Source organism: Coregonus clupeaformis, chromosome 36 (assembly GCF_020615455.1).
Source record: "Coregonus clupeaformis isolate EN_2021a chromosome 36, ASM2061545v1, whole genome shotgun sequence".
NCBI lineage: Eukaryota > Metazoa > Chordata > Actinopteri > Salmoniformes > Salmonidae > Coregonus > Coregonus clupeaformis.
The window spans coordinates 29159566-29184511 of record NC_059227.1 but is presented as its reverse complement, the minus strand read 5'-3'; the positions used below and the strand labels follow the sequence as shown (position 1 = coordinate 29184511).

The window sequence follows — 24946 nt, the reverse complement described above, 5'->3', positions numbered from 1 at the left end:
CCAAGGCAGTGTTCTCTAAAGCTCCTTCCATCCCACCACCACCATTCCAAGGCAGTGTTCTCTAAAGCTCCTTCCATCCCACCACTCCATTCCAAGGCAGTGTTCTCTAAAGCTCCTTCCATCCCACCACTACCATTCCAAGGCAGTGTTCTCTAAAGCTCCTTCCATCCTCACCACCACCATTCCAAGGCAGTGTTCTCTAAAGCTCCTTCCATCCCACCACTCCATTCCAAGGCAGTGTTCTCTAAAGCTCCTTCCATCCTCACCACCACCACCACCAACACTCTCACCACTCACACACAAACCAACACTACATGCATTTCGTTCTCTCATTGTCCCTTCAACCATCACATGCATTATCTTACTGCTTCCCCGTCTCCAGTTCCTCTGTAAACCATCACTTGCTTCATATTTCATGTTGTGTCTTCAACTGTAACATAATAATAGGTGTGTTCAGCCAGGGAGGGAAGCAGGCTGTAGACTAGGAAGGTCTGCCTTCCCACAACTCCCTGGTGTGCTCCTGTCTCTTGTTTGCCCCACACTGTGAAGCACACTCTCATTGTCAGGAGTGTGAATCAGAACTGAGGGAGAGATAGTGATCAAGTAGGCTGTGTGTCTTCCTCACACAGACAGCAGGGCAAGCCAGCTGTAAGAGGCAGTGCCAGGGGCTTCAGTCTGAGACAATGCTTGTCAGGTAGACTGGCGCAATTAGCAGTTAAGCGTCTTACCTCCAAGACATGTTCTTATCATGTCTACCATGGTTTTGACAATCTCTTTTCCCCACATTTCTATATTTAGCTATTTTACTGTTATTATTTGTCCTTGGTTTGTGTGTTCCTCTAGATCCATTTTGATGGCTGGGCGGATGATTATGACTACTGGGTGGACACAGACAGTCCGGACATCCACCCTGCGGGCTGGTGTGCTAAGACTGGCCACCCCCTCCAGCCCCCGATCAGTGAGTGGCTTTATGACTCATCCTAATCTATTCATGTCCAGCTCCCTCCCTCAGTTCCAGACATACAGTTCCTAGCAGACACACTTAGAGGCAGACCTCCATTGATGCTGCTATTTCTCATCCCATTCCATCATAAATGGCATAATATGCTTTCCCTGATCTGCCGTCATTATATTTAAGGGGTAGTTGAAGCCTTGTTTGTGAAAAGAATTGCTCAAAATTACTCAAGATGTTTGATGGCTCCTGTGTCCTGGCTCTCTCTGTGGTCAATATCCTGTGTTTTACCAAGAGGATGCTGGGAGGGGAACAATGAACTTCCCTCTGCCTCCTCTTCCCCTTCCTGATCATTTCTCCCTGTGTAATGGTGTCCATGGAAACGTGGAGTGGAGAAGTCAATGCTGCCGTCAGGTTTCAGAGTACAGAGCTGGGTTCTCAGAGAGAGAGCTACTGCTCCACATGGCAGCTCACTTGTGTCATGGGGACAGATCCAGGGAAAGATCTGCTTTCTCTCTACCCGTATGGCTCTCATTAGTACCAACTCCTTGTGAGGTTGACACCTACTCCTTGTGACTCTGAGGCTATCCTAATATGGACACTTTGACTGAGGCTATCCTAATATGGACACTGTACTTACATTAGCATTACATGAATCCAATAGATTTTGTAACATTATTCTAGGATGGTTTGCCTGAAGTCATGTAGTGAATAATGTCTCACTAGGTAGATCAAAATGTAATATCTCCCCCTCTCCTCATCCCCAGGTCCACAGGAGCTGTTTGAGTCGTCAGGGCAGGGCGGATGTCCCACCCCAGGGTGTAAAGGTGTGGGCCACATCAAAGGAGCCCGCTACTCTGGACACCACAGGTACTCTCTCTCACAGTACATCACTCAATCTGGCTGGCCAGTATTAAAATGACCATCCACTGGAAACTCACACATAACACCAACAGGCTTCATATCACTACAGGCCGGTGAATGGTCACTTGTTGCCGGTCAAACTGGGGCTTATTGCTCATTGATCCACCGGTTACATTAATTAGCGGATACTGTAGCATAGAGATCTGTGATGCAAAAGACACCCAATATATGCCTACAGCAGCTGTGTTAGGTCTGGATGTCAACAGTATCGGTATTGTACATGATCCACACGTACCTGTATGCCCTGAGGTGAAGCTGTATAGAGGCTGTAAAATTGGCTGTGTGGAGCTAGAAGCACAGCCGTGTAAGCGCATTAGTGTCACTCCCTACCATCAGTATTCATCACCATTCTTTCCCTTTTCTCCTAAGAAACCACATCTCCACTCTCCATACACCCACAATGATGCATTAGCATCAGCTGGCATAATAACTTCGACGTTGCTGTCTTATATGATATAGTTACCTGAGGTCATAGATACTGCTGTAGAGTCACTTTTTAATGGGGACACTGTACCATGGTTCAGTATCTGTAATGTAAGCTGATTAACCTTGGAGTCTGAGTACATAATGTAGTTTATTAAAATGTATTTATGGAATGAAGGGTGCTTTATCAGTGTTTGTTGGCAAACCTGGTATATTAAACAGGTAGCGCCACAGCTAGCTATGGACAGAAATAATGGGAAAGAGGGAGGAATGAGAGAGGGATTAGAGGAGAATGAGAGAAACGATTCAATCTCTCTTCTCTCTCCTCTCGTCAGTCAAAGTGGTCGCAGTTACTCAACCATCCATACCCCCATTTATATGCAAATATGTTGTTTATATATTTCCATTTTAGTGGAGTTAAAGTCTGTTTCCCCCTAAGGTAATGAAAAGTAGTACATTACACAGGTTGGGGGGTGATAATGCAGTGTAAGGAAGTTGTCACAGTCTGCACACTGCCAGTGTCTGCAGCAAATTCAATGTTTCCAAATTGAGATTCATCACCCTGGAATTAATTACGTCAACCCCAGAATCTCAAAATTATTTGGTTTACTGCAGTGACTACTGAGAAGTACTAGGAACTGTGTAAACTCATGTGTTTTACGACAACATCAACGTTTGCCTGATTAGACAGGAAAGAGAGTCTGTGACACGCTCTCAGTGTGAGACAGCTTCCTTATTCTCATGATTTTGAATTGCTTTTATTGATTCTGTCCCCAAGAACATTGATGTGTGAAATCATATCTTGTCTGACGGTGACATATGTTATTAATACCTTATTAAGTTATAATTAAGTCCTATTGTGAAGTTGTTATTACACAAAGTCCTTTTTCTTAAATCAGTCATTTGTAATAATGTCCATGTTCTGATTTGCAGTGCGGTGGGATGCCCATACTCTGATATCAACATCAACAAGGACTCAGTGCTGCCAGACCGTCTGAGTGGTGAGATGCCAGGGTCAGGAGGACTGGGCCGACCCCGACGGGCAGAACCCAACCCAGAGAACCACTCACCAGCTCTCAGTGCAGAGTAAGGACCAATCAGCTCTTAACTAATCAACATTCTCAGACATTCCCAGACAGACTGAGACAGATGACATTTGGCTGAAACTATGATTGTGTAGCTTAATATTTTGCAATATAACTTACTTTCAAAATTCCTTCAAGCATTTTAGCGGCTTAACACCCATAAAAGTGTGAACAGCCCTCATCTATTTCTGTCTGAAGTGACTCACATTCTTAACAGTTCCCTGCCAGCCATGGCGCTCTTAATATGTTCTTTCTGCACAAGTTAAAAGCAATTTCTCTCTCTGACAATTTCTTAGCAAGCACTTAAGCGCCAACACAAATCACCTGGAAAAGCCTGGCAGGGGAGAGAAGGCTGGCAGCGGCATGGTGAAACCCGCCGGCACAGAGCCCAAGAGGAGGTGAGTGGCCCTTACAATGCATGTGAGTAGCCCTACTCTCCGGAATGGCTGCCAGACCCAGCATTAAATCTGATGGTGTGACTGTACTGTGTTATTACTGCCTGCCTGCCTGCTGGCCCAGTGTTGGACTCTGATAGGACTGTGAGGACCTGATGTGCTAGTCACGTAACAGTTTGTGAATAGCTTGTGAATTTCTGATCTTTGTGTGAAATCTGCTGCCTTCGTCTGACTTTGGCATTAGGTATTGACTTTTTGGTAACCTTGCTCTGACCCTTCACGGACAGTTTATTAAGTCCCCCATCTGCCGGAAACGTTCCACAGGGATGCTGGGCCATGCTGACACGATGGCATCACACAGTTGCTGCAGATTGGATGGCGGTACATTCATGCTGAGAACACCCCGTTCCATTTCATCCCAAAGATGCTCTATTGGGTTGAGGTCTGGGGACTGCACAGGCCACTCAAGTAAACTGAACTTGCTGCCATGTTCCAGGGGATGTTTTTCCGCTCCTCAATTGTCCAGTGTTGGTGATCGTGTGCCCACTGGAGACGCTTCTTTTTGTTTTTAGCTGATAGGAGTGGAACCCGTTGTGGTCGTCTGCTGCAATAGCCCATCTGTGACAAGGACCGATGAGTTGTGCGTTCCGAGATGCCGTTCTGCACACCACTGTTGTACTGTGCTGTTATTTGTCTGTTTGTGGCCCGCCTGTTAACTTGCACGATTCTTGCCATTCTCTTTCAACCTCTCTCATCAACGAGATGTTTTTGCCCACAGGACTGCCACTGACTGGATGTTTTTTGTTTGTCACACCATTCTCGGTTAACCTTAGTAGGGCTGACCCCATTTAGTCGACTGCTCGATTGTTTGGTCGATAGGCTGTTGGTCGACTGAGATTTCTTTAGTCGCGCAATCGCAAATATATATATTTTTTATGGTGTACAAGACACCCGTCTGATTGGCGCATGTCTCAGTGGACTAATCCATTGCGGAAGCTACAGGGATGGCACAGTCCATCACTCAAAGACATGTGCTACTGAAATTGTATATGGTTATATTATGTAAAAATAATGGTGCAACACTAATAAATACAGTGCATTCGGAAAGTATTCAGACCCCTTGACTTTTTCCACATTTTGTTACGTTACAAATTATTCTAAAATTGATTAAATTGTTTTTTCCCTCATCAATCTACACACAATTCCCCATAATGACAAAGCAAAAACTGGTTTTTAGAAATGTTTGCAAATGTTTTATTTGTTTTAAAACTGAAATATTACATTTGCATAAGTATTCAGACCCTTTACTCAGTACTTTGTTGAAGCACCTTTGGCAGCGATTACAGCCTCAAGTCTTCTTGGGTATGACGCTACAAGCTTGGCACACCTGTATTTGGGGAGTTTCTCCCATTCCTCTCTGCAGATCCTCTCAAGCTCTGTCAGGTTGGACGGGGAATGTTGCTGCACAGCTATTTTCAGGTCTCTCCAGAGATGTTCGTTCGGGTTCATGTCCGGGCTCTGGCTGGGCCACTCAAGGACATTCAGAGACTTGTCCCGAAGCCACTCCTGCGTTGTCTTGGCTGTGTGCTTAGAGTCGTTGTCCTGTTGGAAGGTGAACCTTTGCCCCAGGTCCTGAGTGCTCTGGAGCAGGTTTTCATCAAGGATCTCTCTGTACTTTGCTCCGTTCATCTTTGCCTCGATCCTGACTAGTCTCCCAGTCCCTGCCGCTGAAAAACATCCCCACAGCATGATGCTGCCACCACCATGCTTCACCGTAGGGATGGTGCCAGGTTTCCTCCAGACGTGACGCTTGGCATTCACGCCAAAGAGTTCAATCTAGGTTTCATCAGACCAGAGAATCTTGTTTCTCATGGTCCGAGAGTCTTTAGGTGCCTTTTGGCAAACTCTAAGTGGGCTGTCATGTGCCTATTACTGAGGAGTGGCTTCCGTCTGGCCACTCTACCAAAAAGTCCTGATTGGTGGAGAGCTGCAGAGATGGTTGTCCTTCTGGAAGGTTCTCCCATCTCCACAGAGGAACTCCAGAGCTCTGTCAGAGTGACCACCGGGTTCTTGGTCACCTCCCTGACCAAGGCCCTTCTCCCCCGATTGCTCAGTTTGGTCGGGTGGCCAGCTCTAGGAAGAGTCTTGGCGGTTCCAAACTTCTTCCATTTAAGAATGATGGCGGCCACTGTATTCTTGGGGACCTTCAATGTTGCAGAAATGTTTTCGTACCCTTCCCCAGATCTGTGCCTCGACACAATCCTGTCTCGGAGTGCTACAGACAATTCCTTCAACCTCATGGCTTGGTTTTTGCTCTGACAGGCACTGTGAACTGTGGGACCTTATATAGACAGGTGTGTGCCTTTCCAAATAATGTCCAATCAATTGAATTTACCACAGGTGGACTCCAATCAAGTTGTAGAAACATCTCAAGGATGATAAATGGAAACAGGATGCACCTGAGCTCAATGTTGAGTCTCATAGCAAATATACTTATGAATACTTATGTAAATAAGGTGTTTCTGTTTGTTATTTTTTATAAATTTGCAAACATTTCAAAAAACCTGTTTTCGCTTCGTCATTATGGGGTATTGTGTGTAGATTGCTGAGAAAAAAATTATATTTAATCCATTTTAGAATAAGGCTTTCCGAAGGCACTGTATAATAATATTTTATAACAAATGCGCTTTATTCCGCGTTGGATAGCGGTCACTGTCCGCGGTTCTGAAACATAATCTTCAGTTTGTCATTGAATTGGCGCCCTTCCCTATATGTTGCTATGTGCATAATAGCGAAGTTAACCAGCATATTGGTGTTGAGAACACCAAGCCTCACGCAACCGCTGGATAAAGCTATTTCACAAATTCAGCTGTTTTTAGTCTTTGCTCTGCTGTAATAAAGGCTTTTTTTCCCCCGTTAGAACAGACTGGTATTACTTATAATTAATTTAGTGTTGTTTACACTGTTCCGAACAGGCAGAAAAATAACATTGTAATCTAACAGCACCTGTTTGTCACACATAATATGCACGCAGCTCTCGCTCATACACCCTCCTTTTTCTAGATCTCCTTCTTATTGTTATTATTACTAGTATTATTATGATCATCATTATAATAATAAGTAAGGTCATTATCATTCATATAGTAGTAGCCTTGCATAACCACCATCAAGCTGTAGGCCTAAGAGCACTTCCTGTTTAGTCTAAATACCGTAACCTTCTTAGGCCTATATTTCAATGTATAGGCCACTGCAGGGGCTCCCAAACTTTTTTGGCCCACAACCCCATTTTGATATCTGAAAATTCTTGCAACCCCAACCATGTGAATTTTTTTGTATAATTAACAGCCAATGTTTACTTTTTTATTTGAGGATATGCCAGTCAACATTCTAACAGTATTTCTGATTGTCCTTTCAACTCACCATCACATACTTTTAATGTGGGGATATGACAGCAAATTGCAAATTAGTCTGACATAATGTATCTTATCTCACCACCACTAATGAGATGGGTGTGCTTGTGATGAGGTGTGAATGACGGAGTCAGGCGCAGGAGGTAAAACACCGAAATCCAGAGTTTATTCAGTTTACATGAATAAAGCGCAGCAAGCGTCCAAAACGAAACTAGCACAAGGGAAAAATCCACCATGGCTACATACATGGAAAGAGTAGCTCAACCGAGCTACTCACTCTCACAATGAACAATCACTCGCAAAGGACAAGGGGGCAGAGGGAACACTTATACACAGACTAATGAGGGAATGAGTACCAGGTGTGTGTGTTTGACAAGACAAGACAAGACAAGACAAATGGAGTGATGATAAATGGAGCGATAGTGGCTAGTAAGCCGGTGACGACGAACGCCGAAATCTGCCCGAGCAAGGAGGAGGGGCAGCCTCGGCTGAATTCGTGACAGTGCTTGAGCTTCTCAAAGTTAGGGGGCGTGGTCGACAGTGAACACCTCATCTCTGCTGTCACATCCAACCTGGATCGATATTTGGTTTTAATGCAGACGAGAGCACTAAATCCAGCTTCACACAGATATGAGCTGGCAAAGGGTACTGTGAGTTTTATGGTGCTTTCAAGACAACTGGGAAAAATACTAGGTGAAATCATGATGTCAGTGATCTTCAGGTCGGAAAGTCAGGGCTCTAGAAAGAGGCCCTAGTTCCCGAGTTGGAATTCCGAGTTGGATGACCATTCCCAGTTGTTTTGAACGCGCTGAAGTTGGAAGTTGAAGATTTCCAAGTTCCCAGTTGTTTTGAACGCGGCATTAATGCTCAGAGGGAGACAGCAGGGTATTCCCTTTGAGTCAGGAACCAAAACTCCTCCGTAGTGACCCGTGAATGCATTCGGTCACATGATTCATCTGTTTTTCATCAATATAGCTACGCATCACACTGAACATCCCCTGTGCCGTTTCATGCTCGGGAATCGTGAGACAGAACAATATGTCCTCAAGAATAGCATCCTCCGACATGTGTAGCGAACAAAAGTCAATGCATGGGCATCTCGGCCCTCACAGCTAACATCCATTTGGAGAGCAAATGCTGGGGAGTTTTTGAGTCGTTCAGTCAGAGTTTCATCTTGATTGCTAAATTCTTTGTTTAACAGTGTTATCTGACAAAGGTATTGATGTGAGTTTGTGTGCCTCTGTCTCCCCAGACATTGTTTTCACCATATCAATTGCGGCCGGTAATATCAAATGCTCTGCAATAGTGTGTGGTTTCATAGCGTAGCGGGCCTAGGCATTCACCATGGGAATGATATATATAAATATATATATAAATGTTTTTGTCATTTAGCAGACGCTCTTATCCAGTTAGTGAGTGCATACATTTTTCATACTGGCCCCCCGTGGGAATCGAACCCACAACCCTGGCGTTGCAAGCGCCATGCTCTACCAACTGAGCTGATTCAAGTGCAACGGTCAAGTGAGGATCAACGGGCACTCTGGTTGAATTTGATCTTTTAGGTTTGAGTAATTTTCATTTGGATTTTTAAGGTTAACGACATTACAATGATTTTGAGATACAAAGACGATATTATAATACATTGTATTTTTTGTATATTAATTTTTTTATTCCGCGGCCCCATTTTAAATCAGGCGAACCCACATTGTGTCGCAACCCTTAGTTTGGGAACCGCTGGGCTAATGGATCAATCAATCAATCATTCGTTCATGTCATCACATAGCATACGAGTCATTCATGCTTTGAAATGCAATCAAGCATTTTATTTTTAAAATAAGGGAGCTGAATAATTAGCCTAAACAATAAATAAACCGCAATTCCCAAATGCATGCAACTGTTTTTAGGCTTTGCTGTAACATAGGCTTTATACATTTATTTATTTTTTGTTAGAGCAGACACTCTGGTACACTATTTAGTGTTGTTTACACTGTTCTAAATGGTCAGAAAAATATATAATATTGTAATCTAACAGCACCTGTTTGGCACACATAATACTGACGCAGCGCGCTTGCATGATCTCCAGTATTTTCCACAACTAAGTCAAATGTCTTCCATACATCTGACTTCCCCATTCCCTCCTGAGCAACCAGTAAACATTCCCCCATTCCTTTTTCACGTCCTCTGCATCAATTTTGCTGTCACATGTGTTACGGTGTTCAGAGTTTGTTATAACCAATTTATTGATGTGATTATGATAGTCTATTCAGTAGGTCAGGCCCTATTGGTCATGTGCATGCGATGCATACATGTTTCACATAAAGAGAGCAAGGGATGAGCGAATAGGGAATGTCTTTCCTAAACAAATGAGAGATTTCGGGAACATAACTTTTCAGTCAGAGAAACAAATAAGAAACTAAATGGCAGTAAAAAAAAAATACACCGCGTGGCCATCAGGCTCCCTCAAGTAATTTGTGTGTCTTCATTATTTCATCAAACAGTGCGCTTAAAGTATCAGACAAGTTCAGTGCTTATACTAGCGCGCACCACTAACTAGCTAGCCATTTCACACCAGTTACACAAATACATGTTTTAAAATTACGACCAATCGAACAGATAACTCTTTATTTTTTTTCGGGGACAGCCCTAGACACTGTTGTGCTTGAAAAGCCCTTTCTGAGATACTGGACGATCATACCACACTCAAAGTCGTTTAGGTCTCTCGTTTTGCCCATTATAATGTTCAATCGAACAGTAACTGAATGACTCGATGCCTGTCTGCCTGCTTTATATAGCAAGCTACAGCCACGTGACTCACTGTTTGTAGGAGCGATCCATTTTCATGAACGGGGTGGTATACCTAATAAACTGGCTGATGAGTGTATACATCCTCCTTCAAGTGACCGATACGCAATTAAGGTTATTTCTTTAAGTGCTTTTTTCTGGACTTGAGCGTTCAATGCTCATGGGCTAAGTTCAGCAACCATTTAATTCCACACAGAGAGCCACACAGAGAGCCGCAGAGTCACAGTAGTATAATTCAAGATTGCTCTAATTACCAAGCCTCTCTACATCAGCTTCCCCAACCTTTGTCAAACTGTCATCTGACTAATGCCTGCCCTACAGTTGTCCTACTTTCATTGTGTTTATGTAAGGCCTAGTAGTAGAAATTACTCCTCAACATACACTACCAAATCCATAATGCACTGTTTTCATCAGGTTTAAAGTAATGTATAATTGAAGACATAATGCTGTGTTTCTCTTGTAAAAACACTTTAATGTCATTACCAGCAGGTATTTACACTAATATGCATTCAATCCCATTTCACTATAAATGTACAGTATTTCTACTCCACAAGCATGGCCCCAGAGATGTTGACATTTCAGAGAACTGATGGAATATGTGGTCAGCTTGATTTGTATAGGCTAACATGAAACTCACCAAAAACTTCACTTTATTCTTAAAATATTGAGTAATGTTATTTGTATAGAGAAATTGGTTGTCCAGGGACTGGCACTAAGTTTTATCTCTGTGTTGTATTCAGGAGTTGGAACCTCCTTTCAGTCCAATGCACAAAACAATTTCTGAAGACATGGAAAAGAGAGGGAACCGAAGGCGTTCACTAAGTTTAATTTAGAGAGAAACTCCAGTCATTACGCTGTTATTTATGAATTATCAAGACTCATCAGAGCAGTATGTTGATTGAGTATGACGGAACAATTCTTGGGATTTGGGAGTGATTACAAGCTACATTACATTTTGACCCCAGGAGTAGTGAAGGCTAGTATTAGAACATCTTGGAATGTACTGTGATAATGAATTAAGTAGTGACTCAGTATGTCATGAAAAATGTTGTTCCAAATTGTTTGATCCCAGTTCCTGCAGTACTGCCCTGTTTGTCTGTCACTATTGACCCCCTTCTCCTCTCTTCCAGGGTTGGGCGGCCTTGCAAGCAGAGGAAGATAGAGGAGCTGGTGGAGGCGGAGGACATGAAGAGTGAGGTGCCATGCATAATAGAAACCAAAGGTACTTTATCAAATCAAATCAAATTGTATTTGTCACATGCGCCGAATACAGTGAAATGCTTACTTACAAGCCCTTAACCAACAATGCAGTTTTAAGAAAGAAAAATCACACAAAAAAATACAATATGAAATAATACGAAATAAAAGTAAAAAATAATTAAAGAGCAGCAGTAAAAATAGTCAATGTGCGGGGGCACCGGTTAGTCAAGGTAATTGAGGTAATATGTATATGTAGGTAGAGTTATTAAAGTGACTATGCATAGAGAGAGTAGCAGCAGCGTATTAGATGTTCAGGAGTCTTATGGCTTGGGGGTAGAAGCTGTTTAGAAGCCTCTTGGACCTAGACTTGGCGCTCCGGTACCGCTTGCCGTGCGGTAGCAGAGAGAACAGTCTATGACTAGTGTGGCTGGAGTCTTTGACAATTTTTAGGGCCTTCCTCTGACACCGCCTGGTATAGAGGTCCTGGATGGCAGGAAGCTTGGCCCCAGTGATGTACTGGGCCATACGCACTACCCTCTGTAGTGCCTTGCGGTCGGAGGCCGAGCAGTTGCCATACCAGGCAGTGATGCAACCAGTCAGGATGCTCTCGATGGTGCAGCTGTAGAACCTTTTGAGGATCTGAGGACCCATGCCAAATCTTTTCAGTCTCCTTAGTGGGAATAGGTTTTGTCGTGCCCTCTTCACGACTGTCTTGGTGTCCTTGGACCATGTTAGTTTGTTGGTGATGTGGACACCAAGGAACTTGAAGCTCTCAACCTGCTCCACTACAGCCCTGTCGATGAGAATGGGGGCGTGCTTGGTCCTCTTCTTTTTCCTGTAGTCCACAATCATCTCCTTTGTCTTGATCACGTTTAGGGAGAGGTTGTTGTCCTGGCACCACACGGACAGGTCTCTGACCTCCTCCCAATAGGCTGTCTCGGGCCTACCACTGTTGTGTTATCTGCAAACTTAATGATGGTGTTGGAGTCGTGCCTTGCCATGCAGTCATGAGTGAACAGGGAGTACAGGAGGGGACCCCCGTTTTGAGGATCAGCGTGGCGGATGTGTTGTTACCTACCCATACCACCTGGGGGCGGCCCGTCAGGAAGTCCAAGATCCAGTTGCAGAGGGAGGTGTTTAGTCCCAGGGTCCTTAGCTTAGTGATGAGCTTTGAGGGCACTATGGTGTTGAACGCTGAGCTGTAGTCAATGAATAGCATTCTCACATAGGTGTTCCTTTTGTCCATGTGTGAAAGGGCAGTGTGCAGTGCAATAGAGATTGCATCATCTGTGGATCTGTTGGGGCGGTATGCAAATTGGAGTGGGTCTAGGGTTTCTGGGATTATTTTATTTTATTTTATTTATTTTACCTTTATTTAACTAGGCAAGTCAGTTAAGAACAAATTCTTATTTACAATGACGGCCTACACCGGCCAAACCCGGACGACGCTGGGCCAATTGTGCGCCGCCCTATGGGACTCCCAATCACGGCCGGTTGTGATACAGCCTGGAATCGAACCAGGGGGTCTGTAGTGACGCCTCAAGCACTGAGATGCAGTGCCTTAGACAGCTGCGCCACTCGGGAGCTCATAATGGTGTTGATGTGAGCCATGACTAGCCTTTCAAAGCACTTCATGGCTACAGACGTAAGTGGTACGGGTCGGTAGTCATTTAGGCAGGTTACCTTAGTGTTCTTGGTCTATGGTGGTCTGATTGAAACATGTTGGTATTACAGACTCTGACAGGGAGAGTTTGAAAATGTAAGTGAAGACACTTGCCAGTTGGTCAGCGCATGCTCGGAGTACACGTCCTGGTAATCTGTCTGGCCCTGCGGCCTTGTGAATGTTGACCTGTTTAAAGGTCTTACTCACATCGGCTACGGAGAGCGTGATTACACAGTCGTCCGGAACAGCTGATGCTCTCATGCATGTTTCAGTGTTACTTGCCTCGAAGCGAGCATAGAAGTAATTTAGCTCGTCTGGTAGGCTCGTGTCACTGGGCAGCTCGCGGCTGTGCTTCCCTTTGTAGTCTGTAATAGTTTGCAAGCCCTGCCATATCCGACGAGCGTCAGAGCCGGTGTAGTACGATTCGATCTTAGTCCTGTATTGACGCTTTGCCTGTTTGATGGTTCGTCGGAGGGCATAGCGAGATTTCTTATAAGCTTCCGGGTTAGAGTCCCGCTCCTTGAAAGCGGCAGCTCTACCCTTTAGCTCAGTGTGGATGTTGCCTGTAATCCATGGCTTCTGGTTGGGGTATGTACGTACAGTCACTGTGGCCACTAGGAGCGCCGCCTCTGGATGAGCGTTTTCCTGTTTGCTTATGGCCGTATACAGTTCATTGAGTGCGGTCTTAGTGCCAGCATCGGTTTGTGGTGATAAATAGACAGCTACGAAGAATATACAGTAGATGAAAACTCTGTTGGTAGATAGTGTGGTCTACAGCTTATCATGAGATGCAAAATCTCTAGACCTCCTTAGATATCGTGCACCAGCTGTTGTTTACAAATATACATAAACCGCCACCCCTGGCCTTACCAGAGGCTGCTGTTCTATCCTGCCGATACAGTGTATAACCAGCCAGCTGTATGTTATTCATGTCTTCGTTCAGCCACGACTCGGTGAAACATAAGATATTATAGTTTCTAATGTCCCGTTGGTAGGATATACGTGCCTGTAGTTTGTCCACTTTATTATCAAGCGATTGTATGTTGGCCAATAGTATCGATGGCAAAGGCAGATTAGCCACTCGTCGCCGGCTCCTTACCAGGCACCCCGATCTCCTTCCACGATATCTCCTTTTCTTTCTACTGCGAATGACGGGGATGAGGGCCCTGTCGGGTGTCTGGAGCAAATCCCTCTCGTCCGACTCATTAAAGAAAAATTATTTATCCAGTTCAAGGTGAGTAATCGCTGTTCTGATGTCCAGAAGCTCTTTTCGGTCATAAGAGACGGTAGCAGCAACATTATGTGCAAAATAAGTTACAAACAATGCGAAAACAACACACAAAATAGCATGGTTGGTTAAGAGTCCATAAAATGGCTGCCATCCCCTCCGACGTTCACCAAGGAGAACTCAACAAGCATGCAGATGCAATAAGTGACAACACATTATCTAACTGGGGATAGCTAGCTAACATGTTGCGCTAGACAGTTAACTTTCATTCTGAAATAACTTAATATTTCTGAGTTAGTCAGATATTAGTTTAGAAAGACTTGAATTTGGAATGAGAGCTAACTAGCTAGCAAGCTAGCTAAAGCTAGCTAGCTGCTTATCAAAGGTAGATAACTGGTTATTGAAACTATTTCTCAATGTTTCAAAAATGTACTGTAGCTGGCTAATTAATTTGATCATGCTTTGTGATACACCCAGTTTTATGCTGTTTTAGTCCACAAAACATGTCGCCCTGTCACCTACAGTAGAACCTGATGAACAACATGGGGGGAATTGGCCAGCCACTGTCGTGCTTTTTTGTCCGACCAGATCCGCGATGAGAAGGTTCTAGCTAGTGTATCCCACTCCGATGACTGTTATGACTATTTATTGAATTACAATTCTCGTTTTGCTTTAGCGCCATCTGTACCTGATAGAGCATATCTAATCTCAAGCCATCTGGCGCGAGAGACTCATTGCGAGGGAGACTAGAGCAGACCCAGAAGTTCTGACTGAGTCCACATTTGAGTGCTCCAGGACGGTCCATTTACTTTGTGCTGTTATAATTTATGCTATGAAATCCTGTGATTTCATTGGGGCAGTTCCCCCTCATAGCAAATAGCTGGCAAAACAATCCAAGCGATGTTCGCACAGCATATGCGCCCGCATAGCTGCTGCTGCTGGCAGAGTCACTGAGGGGTAGTGCTGAGCGATTAACCGACATTTATTTTTTTTCCGGTTTTAAACAACTTAATTGACCGACGTCGGTTCAATTTCTTGAATTCCATTTAGTTCAGAGGTTTTTGTGAGCCCAATGCGGCGTTTCTCTAGAGAAATCAAATCATTCACAACAGAAATCAAGTCAAGAATTATATGGAATGCTGGGCTGAAGGGAGTTGTAGTTTTCATTAAGCAAATGTGACTTGTTTCAGGAAACTAGGCGTATGTCGCGGGTCACTACTTCACAGGAGAGCCATTTTAACGTTTTTTTGGCAGAAATGCCTTCTGGAACATGTGAACTTTCATGTGCCTTAATAACTGTAGTATCTGAAAGTCTATGATTTTGCTGACGTTTGCAAATGGTGTGATAGATGAACTTTACTCTGCTTTGCTGAAACATCTGGAAAGCATTACTACATAGGCTTCTTGGAATAGAGGACATTTGGAGATATGGGGAGGCCAGGGATTGGTCTATCAAAAACCACCCATCTTATGTTACATAGGATATAAATACCATGTTTTGAACAAAGGACGGAGAGAATAACATATTAGAGATTGGGTCAGTTGTTCTCCGGACTTCTGCAGGAGTCTGTAAATTGATACTGTAATCTTTGATGTAATAAACCATTATAATCAAGGACAGTGTCAGCGGATTTCTTGTCATCACAGCATATCAGCATCGTTGTCTCGACACCACAATAACAAACTTGTATGCCATCTGTAAATATGAATACAATTGTTAAATTACGAGCCTAGTTGGATTAGCCACAGAAAATAGCTAACATTGAACCTGGTTGGTGTCACGATCGTTGAGAGACGGATTAGACCAAGGCGCAGCGTGGAATGCATACATGTTTATTAAAACAATAAACACTGAACAAAACAACAAAAGGCAACGAAACATGATGTCGGAAGGCTATACACAAACAAGCCAAACACACCGAAACACAAACAAGATCCCACAACCCAGGCAGGAAAACTGGCTGCCTAAGTATGATCCCCAATCAGAGACAACGAGCGACAGCTGCCTCTGATTGGGAACCACACCCGGCCAAACATAGAAATATAATACATAGAGTTTCACACCCTGACCAAACTACCTAGAGAATAACAGTCTCTCCAGGTCAGGGCTTGACAGTATGGTTCATTGTTTAGCTAGCTAGCTAGCTACATGTCTTAACAAAAGACTCCACTATGCATGTATCCATTTCAATAGAATGTCACTGCGACAACTGTTGAAAGACGTACTAGCTGGTAAATTCGCTCTGGCTATCTACTCCGATTTCAGAGCACGGGTAAAATAGTCTAGCTATCTACATTTTCAATTATTACACGTTACTAATTTTGACAAAGTCGTTTTCATTTCAAGTTAAAGTGTACTGTTAGCTAGCTAGCTAACGTTAGCTGGCTGGCTCTCTAGCTAACGTTACGGGTATGATCTTATTATTCGTATATCAGAGCCATTTGCTTTGCTACTTATAGCCTAACGTTAGCTAGCTAACATTGAACCTGGTTGGTTAGCTACCTGCAGATTCATGCAGGGTAGTAACGTCATGAGTTGGGATTATGGTTAATTGTTTACCTAGCTAGCTAGTAACCATTTCGGGTGCGTTTGTAAATTCAGTCTGAGTATGCCAGAGCATAGAATAACTGATGAATTTACGAACGCTCAACACCCTTTGAATATGGCCGGTGTCGGCAAAAAAGCATAATTAAATTGTTGCCAGCAGCACGGTTAGAGTCACCAACGTTAGCCAGTTAGCTTGGGTGCTTGACTGCCGTTGTGAGGTCAGAACGCTCGGATCAACCCTACTCATCGGCCAGAGCATCCAGTGTGCGCTCTGAACGCTCCGAGAGCGAAACGAGATGGGTTGGGGCTAAAGCTTAAGGGGGTGTGAACAATGCTGAATGGGTATAGACAAAGAAGAGCTCTCCAGTATGTACCAAAACATTCAAAGGCCATTTTCTCAAAAGTGAGATTACAAGTTGATCAACTTTCAAAGCAGAATTACTTTCCCATTGTTCTTCAAATGCAGTGTATGATATACAATTTTGTAGCTCTGTGTGTCTGCTTTTATCCGATGTAAAAAAACAAAATTTCAAATTTTGCTACATAAGACCGAATCAAGGCGGTCGGTCACAAATATTCAACCTAGTTCAGCTCAGAAATGTGGTAATTAACTACAATCCCATAATCCATTGCGCCATTCTTTTCCGTCTCGTACGGAGATGGATCAGAGAGGTTTCACTCTCGCCAAAATCTGTCCAAAAAAATGTGTTTCTATGGGTTTATTTTGGACCTAAGCTTGTCGCCTGCCTTCCCGCCTTTGGGACAACGACTCCCATTGATAGGGCGGAGACATGAGCATCTCGTCATTATATATAGATCTCTGGATGGATACACTGTTACGCCTGCTACGTTAGGTTAGATATCCACACAGACCGCATGAGAGAGGAATGTACTCAACACAACGACGAGAGGGACAGAGACAGTTCGTGAAAGTATGCCTTATCTACTTTGAAGAACTAGTGAAATTATTTCATGAGACAGCTCTGCAGTATACTGTAGGCTACAGTACTTAGGCAGGCTAGCTAAATAGGATGACTAAAGACAGTACAGTATGGGGAGCATATAGATAACGTTAGGTTTGGCTGGCAGACTGCTACGGCCTGAGCAGAGATGATGACTTTAAGGAATGAAAAATGATAAAGTAATGAAATAAAAAACTAAGTAATATACACAACTGAAATATTTTAGTATTTCATAGTAATTTCCTATTTTTCTATTTATGTCTACCCAATGTGCACCTGACAGAGACAATGCAATATTTTCTATATTTTGGCAATTGAATTCTCACTATTTTTGGCTTTGGAATTTCTATTAACAAGCTCTATTTCATAATGCATTAATCTATTTTTTAAAAATCACAACCGAAATCAAAAACTGTGATTATTTTTGAATAATCGAACTGAAACCTAACTGACCTCAAAAAGCACTAATCGCTCAGCACTACTGAGGGGCAGAGTAGTAAGTAACTGAACAGTTTGTTTTAAACAATATATTTTTTAAACAGGAAAATGTAAACATTTACTACACTTTTATGAGCATTTAAAACATAATCCATGAATTATATAATATATTTGTTTACAAAAATATATGTAAACTGTTTTTAAAATGTTATCACAAGTGGGGTGCCGTCCCTAACGCCCTAATGGGCGAGCCACCACTGATAAGATCCCTTCCAATATGTTCTCCAACTCATAAAACATTTTGAGAAAAAGGCTGTGCCGTTATCCTCGCAAGGTATTGAAAACGGGTGTCAATAATTTTGACCCCTACCTTTTGAGACTAAAGTGTTACTTATTATACAGAATCTCTTTCTCTGAGCAATTGTATTAATATAAAATAAAATAATTTCCCAATTTTTTGGAGCATACAATACACCTTAGTATTTGTATAATTTATTTTTACAGGCATTTTTGCTTATCTTTATCAAGGGAGTAAATCATTTCAGACCCCACTGTATATTATAGATATAATGAGTAGTGGTCATTCTCTAACATGCATATTCATATATAACACCCAGTGCCCCACAGGTATTTACTCAGCAGAATGGCGAGTGAAGACACTTCCACAAAATACTCCCCATTTCCCTGAAACATGAATAATAATGTCCTCGGGGTGCTTTGTTGTTCGTTTCTCTGTCAACCAAAGTAAAGTTACATGAAGTTGCTGTGTCACAACTGTCATTAAATCTATACCAAAGAATTATGACCCATCAGTTTGTGACTGTGACCTTTGCTATTGGCTGAAATATTTTGCTTCACTTTAATTGTCACTACCAATTATCAATTTTAGGAAATAAACGTTGGAAGATGCTCAAAGCTGTGTTTATGCCTGGAGCAAAGTAAAAGACAGCATTAACTCACTATCTGATTAGACTGATTCCCCCTGGTTCCTAATATGGTTAGGAGGAGTGAGCATCAAGCATCTGCGTTCTGTTTCTTCTAGCCTTTCTAGATACTTCCATCAGATCACTTTTGCTGATTTAATATCAAGCTGCTCATCAATTTTATCAATTTTATTTTATATAGCCCTTCGTACATCAGCTAATATCTCGAAGTGCTGTACAGAAACCCAGCCTAAAACCCCAAACAGCTAGTAATGCAGGTGTAGAAGCACAGGTAGCCACAGCAACAGATCCCTTGCTGTTTAAAATGAAGTTAATTCATTCATGGTTTAGTATGTTTATTTTCTTCTCTTCCATACAGTAGAGCTGACACTACAGGAAGCCCTTCACCAGTCAGTGTTCATGCCATGCACCTCGCCATCCCCTAGCAGCACTCCTTTCTGCTGGGACCAGCACAGCAAGCTGCTACCCACCGTGGCTGGCATCACTTCAAGCAAAGTGGCTGTGTGGACAGTGGAGGAGGTACTGGATAACTTACATTGTCATTACAGTGTTCCTTTCAGTCTAGATAACTGTGCGGGTAATTTGGATAACTGTACTAACCATGATGTCCAATGTGTTACAGGTGATTGAGTTCATCCAAGGTCTTCCAGGCTGTAAGGAACACGTGCACACATTCAGAGATGAGGTACAGTTTCAGTACAGTACATGGAGCTATTAACTCACTGACCACTGATACACACACACACACAGACTTCTGGGAAAAGGTTTTCCCATTTACTGTCTGCTTGTGGGATTATAAAGATCCCATTTTGGTTTTATCGGATGCATTACCTCCACATTATCCCTCTGTGGTCTCCACATCTGTGTCTGCCTCAGAGCTTAACCTTTTACTGCAGTGGGCTAAATCAACGTCACACAGAGTGATTCTTGGTAGTCTTAAACAAATCTACTTTGAAACAAAAGTATACACCTCACACACATGGTCATGGGTTTAATAAAAGAAGACACCTGTACCATGTCAAATATAGAGTTGAAATATATTCAATTTGGAGTTTGCATCCCAATATTATACTTTATATTCGGAAGAGTATTAGGGCCAAGTGAAGAGAAAAAATGTAATAAACAGCGGCGGTGGTGGTACTTGGATTATTATTTTTGCATGCTAGTGCTTTAAAAAAGTGACAATGTTTCGAGAATAAAGTGGCAATATTTTGAGAATGAAGTCCAAATTAAATTTTGTGAACAAAGTGCCAATATTTCGAGAATAAAGTCAACATGTTTAGAATAAAGTCTCAGTTATATTTCAAGATTAACGTAGGGGATTTGATTAAGTGCATGTCTCCCTGGCTCCCTGATGCTGTGCGCGCCACAATTGAAATGCCTTAGTTAGATGACCTGGTGAAACTATACTTTAGAATTGGATTTAGGAAGAAGGAAATCCTTTCTCTTTTAGCACATAATAACCATATTATTATAAGTATTAGGACCTGAAAATGGTTGTGCCACAGATTCTTTTCAGAAGGAGGAACCGGGATTACATACAGAGACGGCCGGGTTGTGTGTGTATGCAGATGTGTATGCAGGTGTGTGTGTGTGTGTGTGTGGGCGGTAAAAAGTAGGGGGAAAACAAACATATGGCCGTCAATCTAATGATCTAATACACTCATTCAAACCGGCGTCACTGCGCTCTCACGCTTATCAATCTAATGATCTAATACACTCAATCAAACAGGCGTCACTGCGCTCTCACGCTTATCAATCTAATGATCTAATACACTCAATCAAACAGGCGTCACTGCGCTCTCACGCTTATCAATCTAATGATATAATAGCACGCACACACACACCAAGTTTCCCCCTTTCAATTTCAGACTATAGGCATACACTCTTCTAACGACTATGGTGCGTTATGATCACAAACAAAAAACTTTCTTGGTTGAGTCAGTCTGATCTCCGAATTCGCAACAACGTTCTGCTGCGTACCCTAGGCGAACACCTTGCACAAAATGTTTGCATAATGGCAACTATTAACAACCTTATCCATGGTGCTTTACTAACAGTAGTATTTCCCCCTTATGGCAACTATCCTTCTAACGACTATAGGCTAGTAGGCTACGTGAGCATACCCAATAAAACAAATTATCTTAGGATCCTGGAGACCGGGGGCTATGCATGTGTATGTCCCATGTCAAGCTGCTCTCCAAATTCGCTACAAAACCGCTATTTTGCAGCCCATTATAAAACTATAGCGGCCCACTAGATTAAGTACCCTAGGCTAATCGTATGTTACAGTGGTCAAGTGAAAGTCAATTATATGCCTATCCAACGGCTGCAGGAGGAACAATGAAGCAGGGGTTTTACACAAGTGTCTGTGGGAGTAGAGGCAAAACAAGGACCACTCCTGCATGCGCAAACCAGCTGAGGCACTGTTTGAATATATTAATGGACGCTGTGGTAACTTGACAAGGAATGCCCACACGCATTTCAATATTACTTTCCTTTACTTTCAACCTAAGAAATAAAAGGTGTACAGCCATGTCCAAAGGGTACAAATACAGCAAAACGATACAGCCCACTCAACATGTGGTAGAGTCGCATTGTACAGATCCTACTCTGGGTGATGACATCATCAAAGGGGAAAGGTCACGGTCAATGTCAATGCCAATAATAACCATGCACACATGAATAGTAATCATACTATACTGCCGGTAAGTACAATACATATTCAATGTAATTATTTATAAAGTGTCCACACTATAACACTTCCCCCTTAATTTCATCCCCCCTGTGTCAAAAGCTGATGTGTATGCGGTGGTGAAGTCAGGCGCAGGACACAGAGGATAAGTAAAGACGACTTTACTAACAAACTAAATACGCACAAATAAACGTCTCCAACACTGGAGGGAAAAACCCCATATGCGTAATAGACACGATGAGCAAAATACCGACACATACATCCAAGACACGCGGACAATAACATACAAAGGCAAAACATAAAACAGGTGAACTTATACGTGACATAATCAATACAGAATACGAAACAGGTGTACCAACTAGACATGACAAAACAAACATCGAAAACATCAAGCGGTAGTAGCTAATACTCCGGGGACAACGAACGCCGAAGCCTGCCCGAGCAAGGAGGAGGAGCAGCCTCGGCGGCATCCGTGACACCCTGTAAGGAAAACATAAGGTTAACAAGTAAACCACATCAGTGTTTTATTTTATTTTCTTCACAACACTTTAGAACTTCTGCTAGTGTTACTGTAAATGTAAACAAACAAAAAATTACAGTCCTTATTTATTTTCGACTAGGTCTGCTGTTCCAAACAAACACTAACACCACGAGTCTCTGTCTCAACTACAGAGTTAGTCTTTCAGGAGGCTTGTGACTACGCTGTGATCTGCGCAGTACTCCTGGTGTGCCACGAGACACCGGTAAGGCGTGTCCCAGTGGAGCTGGGTCTGAGGGCACAGGAGCGTGTTGGGTGTTTGTGAGAGAAAGTCCATCACCATCTGCTGGAACCACTGAATGCCCCTGTTTCTCAGATACCGTTTCCTGTGGGGTTTCAACTTGTATACTACCACCCGCAGTTGTTCCGTCTGAAAACATGGTATTTTCTTTGTCATAGTGCAGGCGGATGTGATCCTGTTGTCTGCGCATGACTCCACCATCAGTCAGTTTGACCACAAAGGAGATTGGACCACTCTGACTCAGAAAGATACCTGGCAACCAGCGTTGGCTGCTTGTGAATTTGCAGATGTAGACAGTGTCATTGGGTTTTAACTCTCCCTCGCGTGGTGGTCATGTCGCTCTTTTTGTTTTTCCTGCTTCCGTTCCACTCGTGCTTTAATGTCCGGACGCAGTAGATCCAGGTGAGCTTTTGGCTTTCTGCCCATCAACATCTCAGCTGGAGCCTGCCCTGTTTTTGACCCGGCTGAGCCTCATGGACCTCATCCATGACTTGTGCACGGCCAGGGGGCGGAACAACCACTCTGGACCCCCAGAGGATGCAGCCATCAGCTCAGTTTTGCACAAGGTCTCAGTCCATCATCCTCTATGACAGGAGGTCAACCCTACATAAGGAATCTTTTCACTTGGGCCAGGACTGGATCCCGGTCTGTCCACTGTTTGATCTGTTTGGCATTCAGAGGTGAGTTTGACAATCTCTCCATTAGGAAAATTGTCTCTGGAGGCACCACAGTTGTGGCGGGCATCTCTGGTTGCGGGAGACGACTGAACGCGTCTGCGTTTGCATTGTTCTTCCCCGCTCTATACACTATAGTGTACTGGTAAGCTGACAGTGTGAGGGCCCAGCGCTGTGTCCTTGCTGAAGCCATGGGAGGAATGCATCTTGATTCACTGAAAAGGCTCATCAGTGGTTTGTGGTCAGTGCATATGGTGAAATGACGACCGTATAGGTACAGATGAAAGCGTTTCACAGCAAAGACTATGGCCAGACCTTCCTTGTCTAACTGTGAATAACCCTTCTCAGCACTCGTCAGCGTGCGTGATGCCAATCCAATGGGTTTCTCTGACCCATACTCCATCTGATGAGAGAATACTACCCCGACGCCATAGGGCGAGGCGTCACATGACAGGATGATCTCTTTGTCTTGGTCAAAATGAACCAGCAGTTGTGCTGATTGTAGTAGTGCTTTCACTTCCTTGAAAGCTTTCTCTTGTGCTGGCCCCCACTTATATTTACAGTCTTTGGAGCAGCTAATAAAGTGTAGCCAACACTGTTGACAGCTCAGGGAGGAACTTACCATAGTAGTTCACCATGCCCAGGAATGACCTGAGCTTGGACACGTTCTTGAGGTTTGGAGCATCCTTGATTGCCCAGACTTTGTCCTCCACAGGACACAGACCCTGCGCTGTGATCTAGGTATGTCACACTCTGTGCTTGGAATGTGCACTTGCTATGTTTCAGGCGCAGCCCTGCCTCTGAGAATCTCTTTAACACCTGATCCAGGTGGTGGAGGTGCTCCTCCTCCGTCTCCCCTGTAACCAGGATGTCGTCCAGGTACACTGCTACATGAGGGATCCCCTGCAGCAGATTGTCCATTGTCCTCTGTAAAATGGCTGGACTGGACGCCACTCCGAAAACCAAGCGGTTGTACCTGAACAAGCCTTTGTGCGTGTTGACTGTGACATACTCTTTTGAGTCCTCGTCCAGGAGGAGCTGTTGGTAGGCGTGACTCATGTCAAGCTTTGAGAATGTCTTGCCTCCTGCAAGCATCGGGAACAGGTCCTCCACCCGCGGCAGTGGGTAAGCGTCCAGCTTAGAGGCCCTGTTGATGGTGAGTTTGTAGTCCCCATATATACGCACCGTGCCATCACTTTTCAGAAAGGGAACAATTGTATTTGTATTTGTTATGGATCCCCATTAGCTCCAGCAAAATTAAGGCAGTTACAGTGAGGGAAAAAAGTATTTGATCCCCTGCTGATTTTGTACGTTTGCCCACTGACAAAGAAATGATCAGTCTATAATTTTAATGGTAGGTTTATTTGAACAATGAGAGACAGAATAACAACAACAAAATCCAGAAAAACGTATGCCAAAAATGTTATAAATTGATTTGCATTTTAATGAGGGAAATAAGTATTTGACCCCCTCTCAATCAGAAAGATTTCTGGCTCCCAGGTGTTTTTTATAAAGGTAACGAGCTGAGATTAGGAGCACACGAAGTAATCAATCAATGAGATTCCAAACTCTCCACCATGGCCAAGACCAAAGAGCTCTCCAAGGATGTCAGGTACAAGATTGTAGACCTACACAAGGCTGGAATGGCCTACAAGACCATCGCCAAGCAGCTTGGTGAGAAGGTGACGACAGTTGGAAGAAACACAAAATAACTGTCAATCTCCCTCGGCCTGGGGCTCCATGCAAGATCTCACCTCATGGAGTTGCAATGATCATGAGAACGGTGAGGAATCAGCCCAGAACTACACGGGAGGATCTTGTCAA

The 24946-nt window shown here is 43.4% G+C and overlaps 1 protein-coding gene across 2 annotated transcripts in view; it reads left to right on the top strand.

The window, feature by feature from the left end:
* The window catches only part of LOC121552779 (lethal(3)malignant brain tumor-like protein 3), a 62684-nt gene that overhangs the window by 20197 nt on the left and 17541 nt on the right, over window positions 1-24946 (top strand). The window contains exons 15-21 of one of the 2 annotated variants that reach the window (XM_041865811.2): window positions 844-958; window positions 1720-1822; window positions 3233-3385; window positions 3681-3782; window positions 11122-11213; window positions 19336-19493; window positions 19597-19659. In XM_041865811.2, the coding sequence (XP_041721745.2) occupies window positions 844-958; window positions 1720-1822; window positions 3233-3385; window positions 3681-3782; window positions 11122-11213; window positions 19336-19493; window positions 19597-19659 (786 nt within the window). Of the gene's footprint in view, window positions 1-843; window positions 959-1719; window positions 1823-3232; window positions 3386-3680; window positions 3783-11121; window positions 11214-19332; window positions 19494-19596; window positions 19660-24946 lie in introns of both variants that reach the window. The other variant, XM_041865810.2, reaches the window with a different exon arrangement.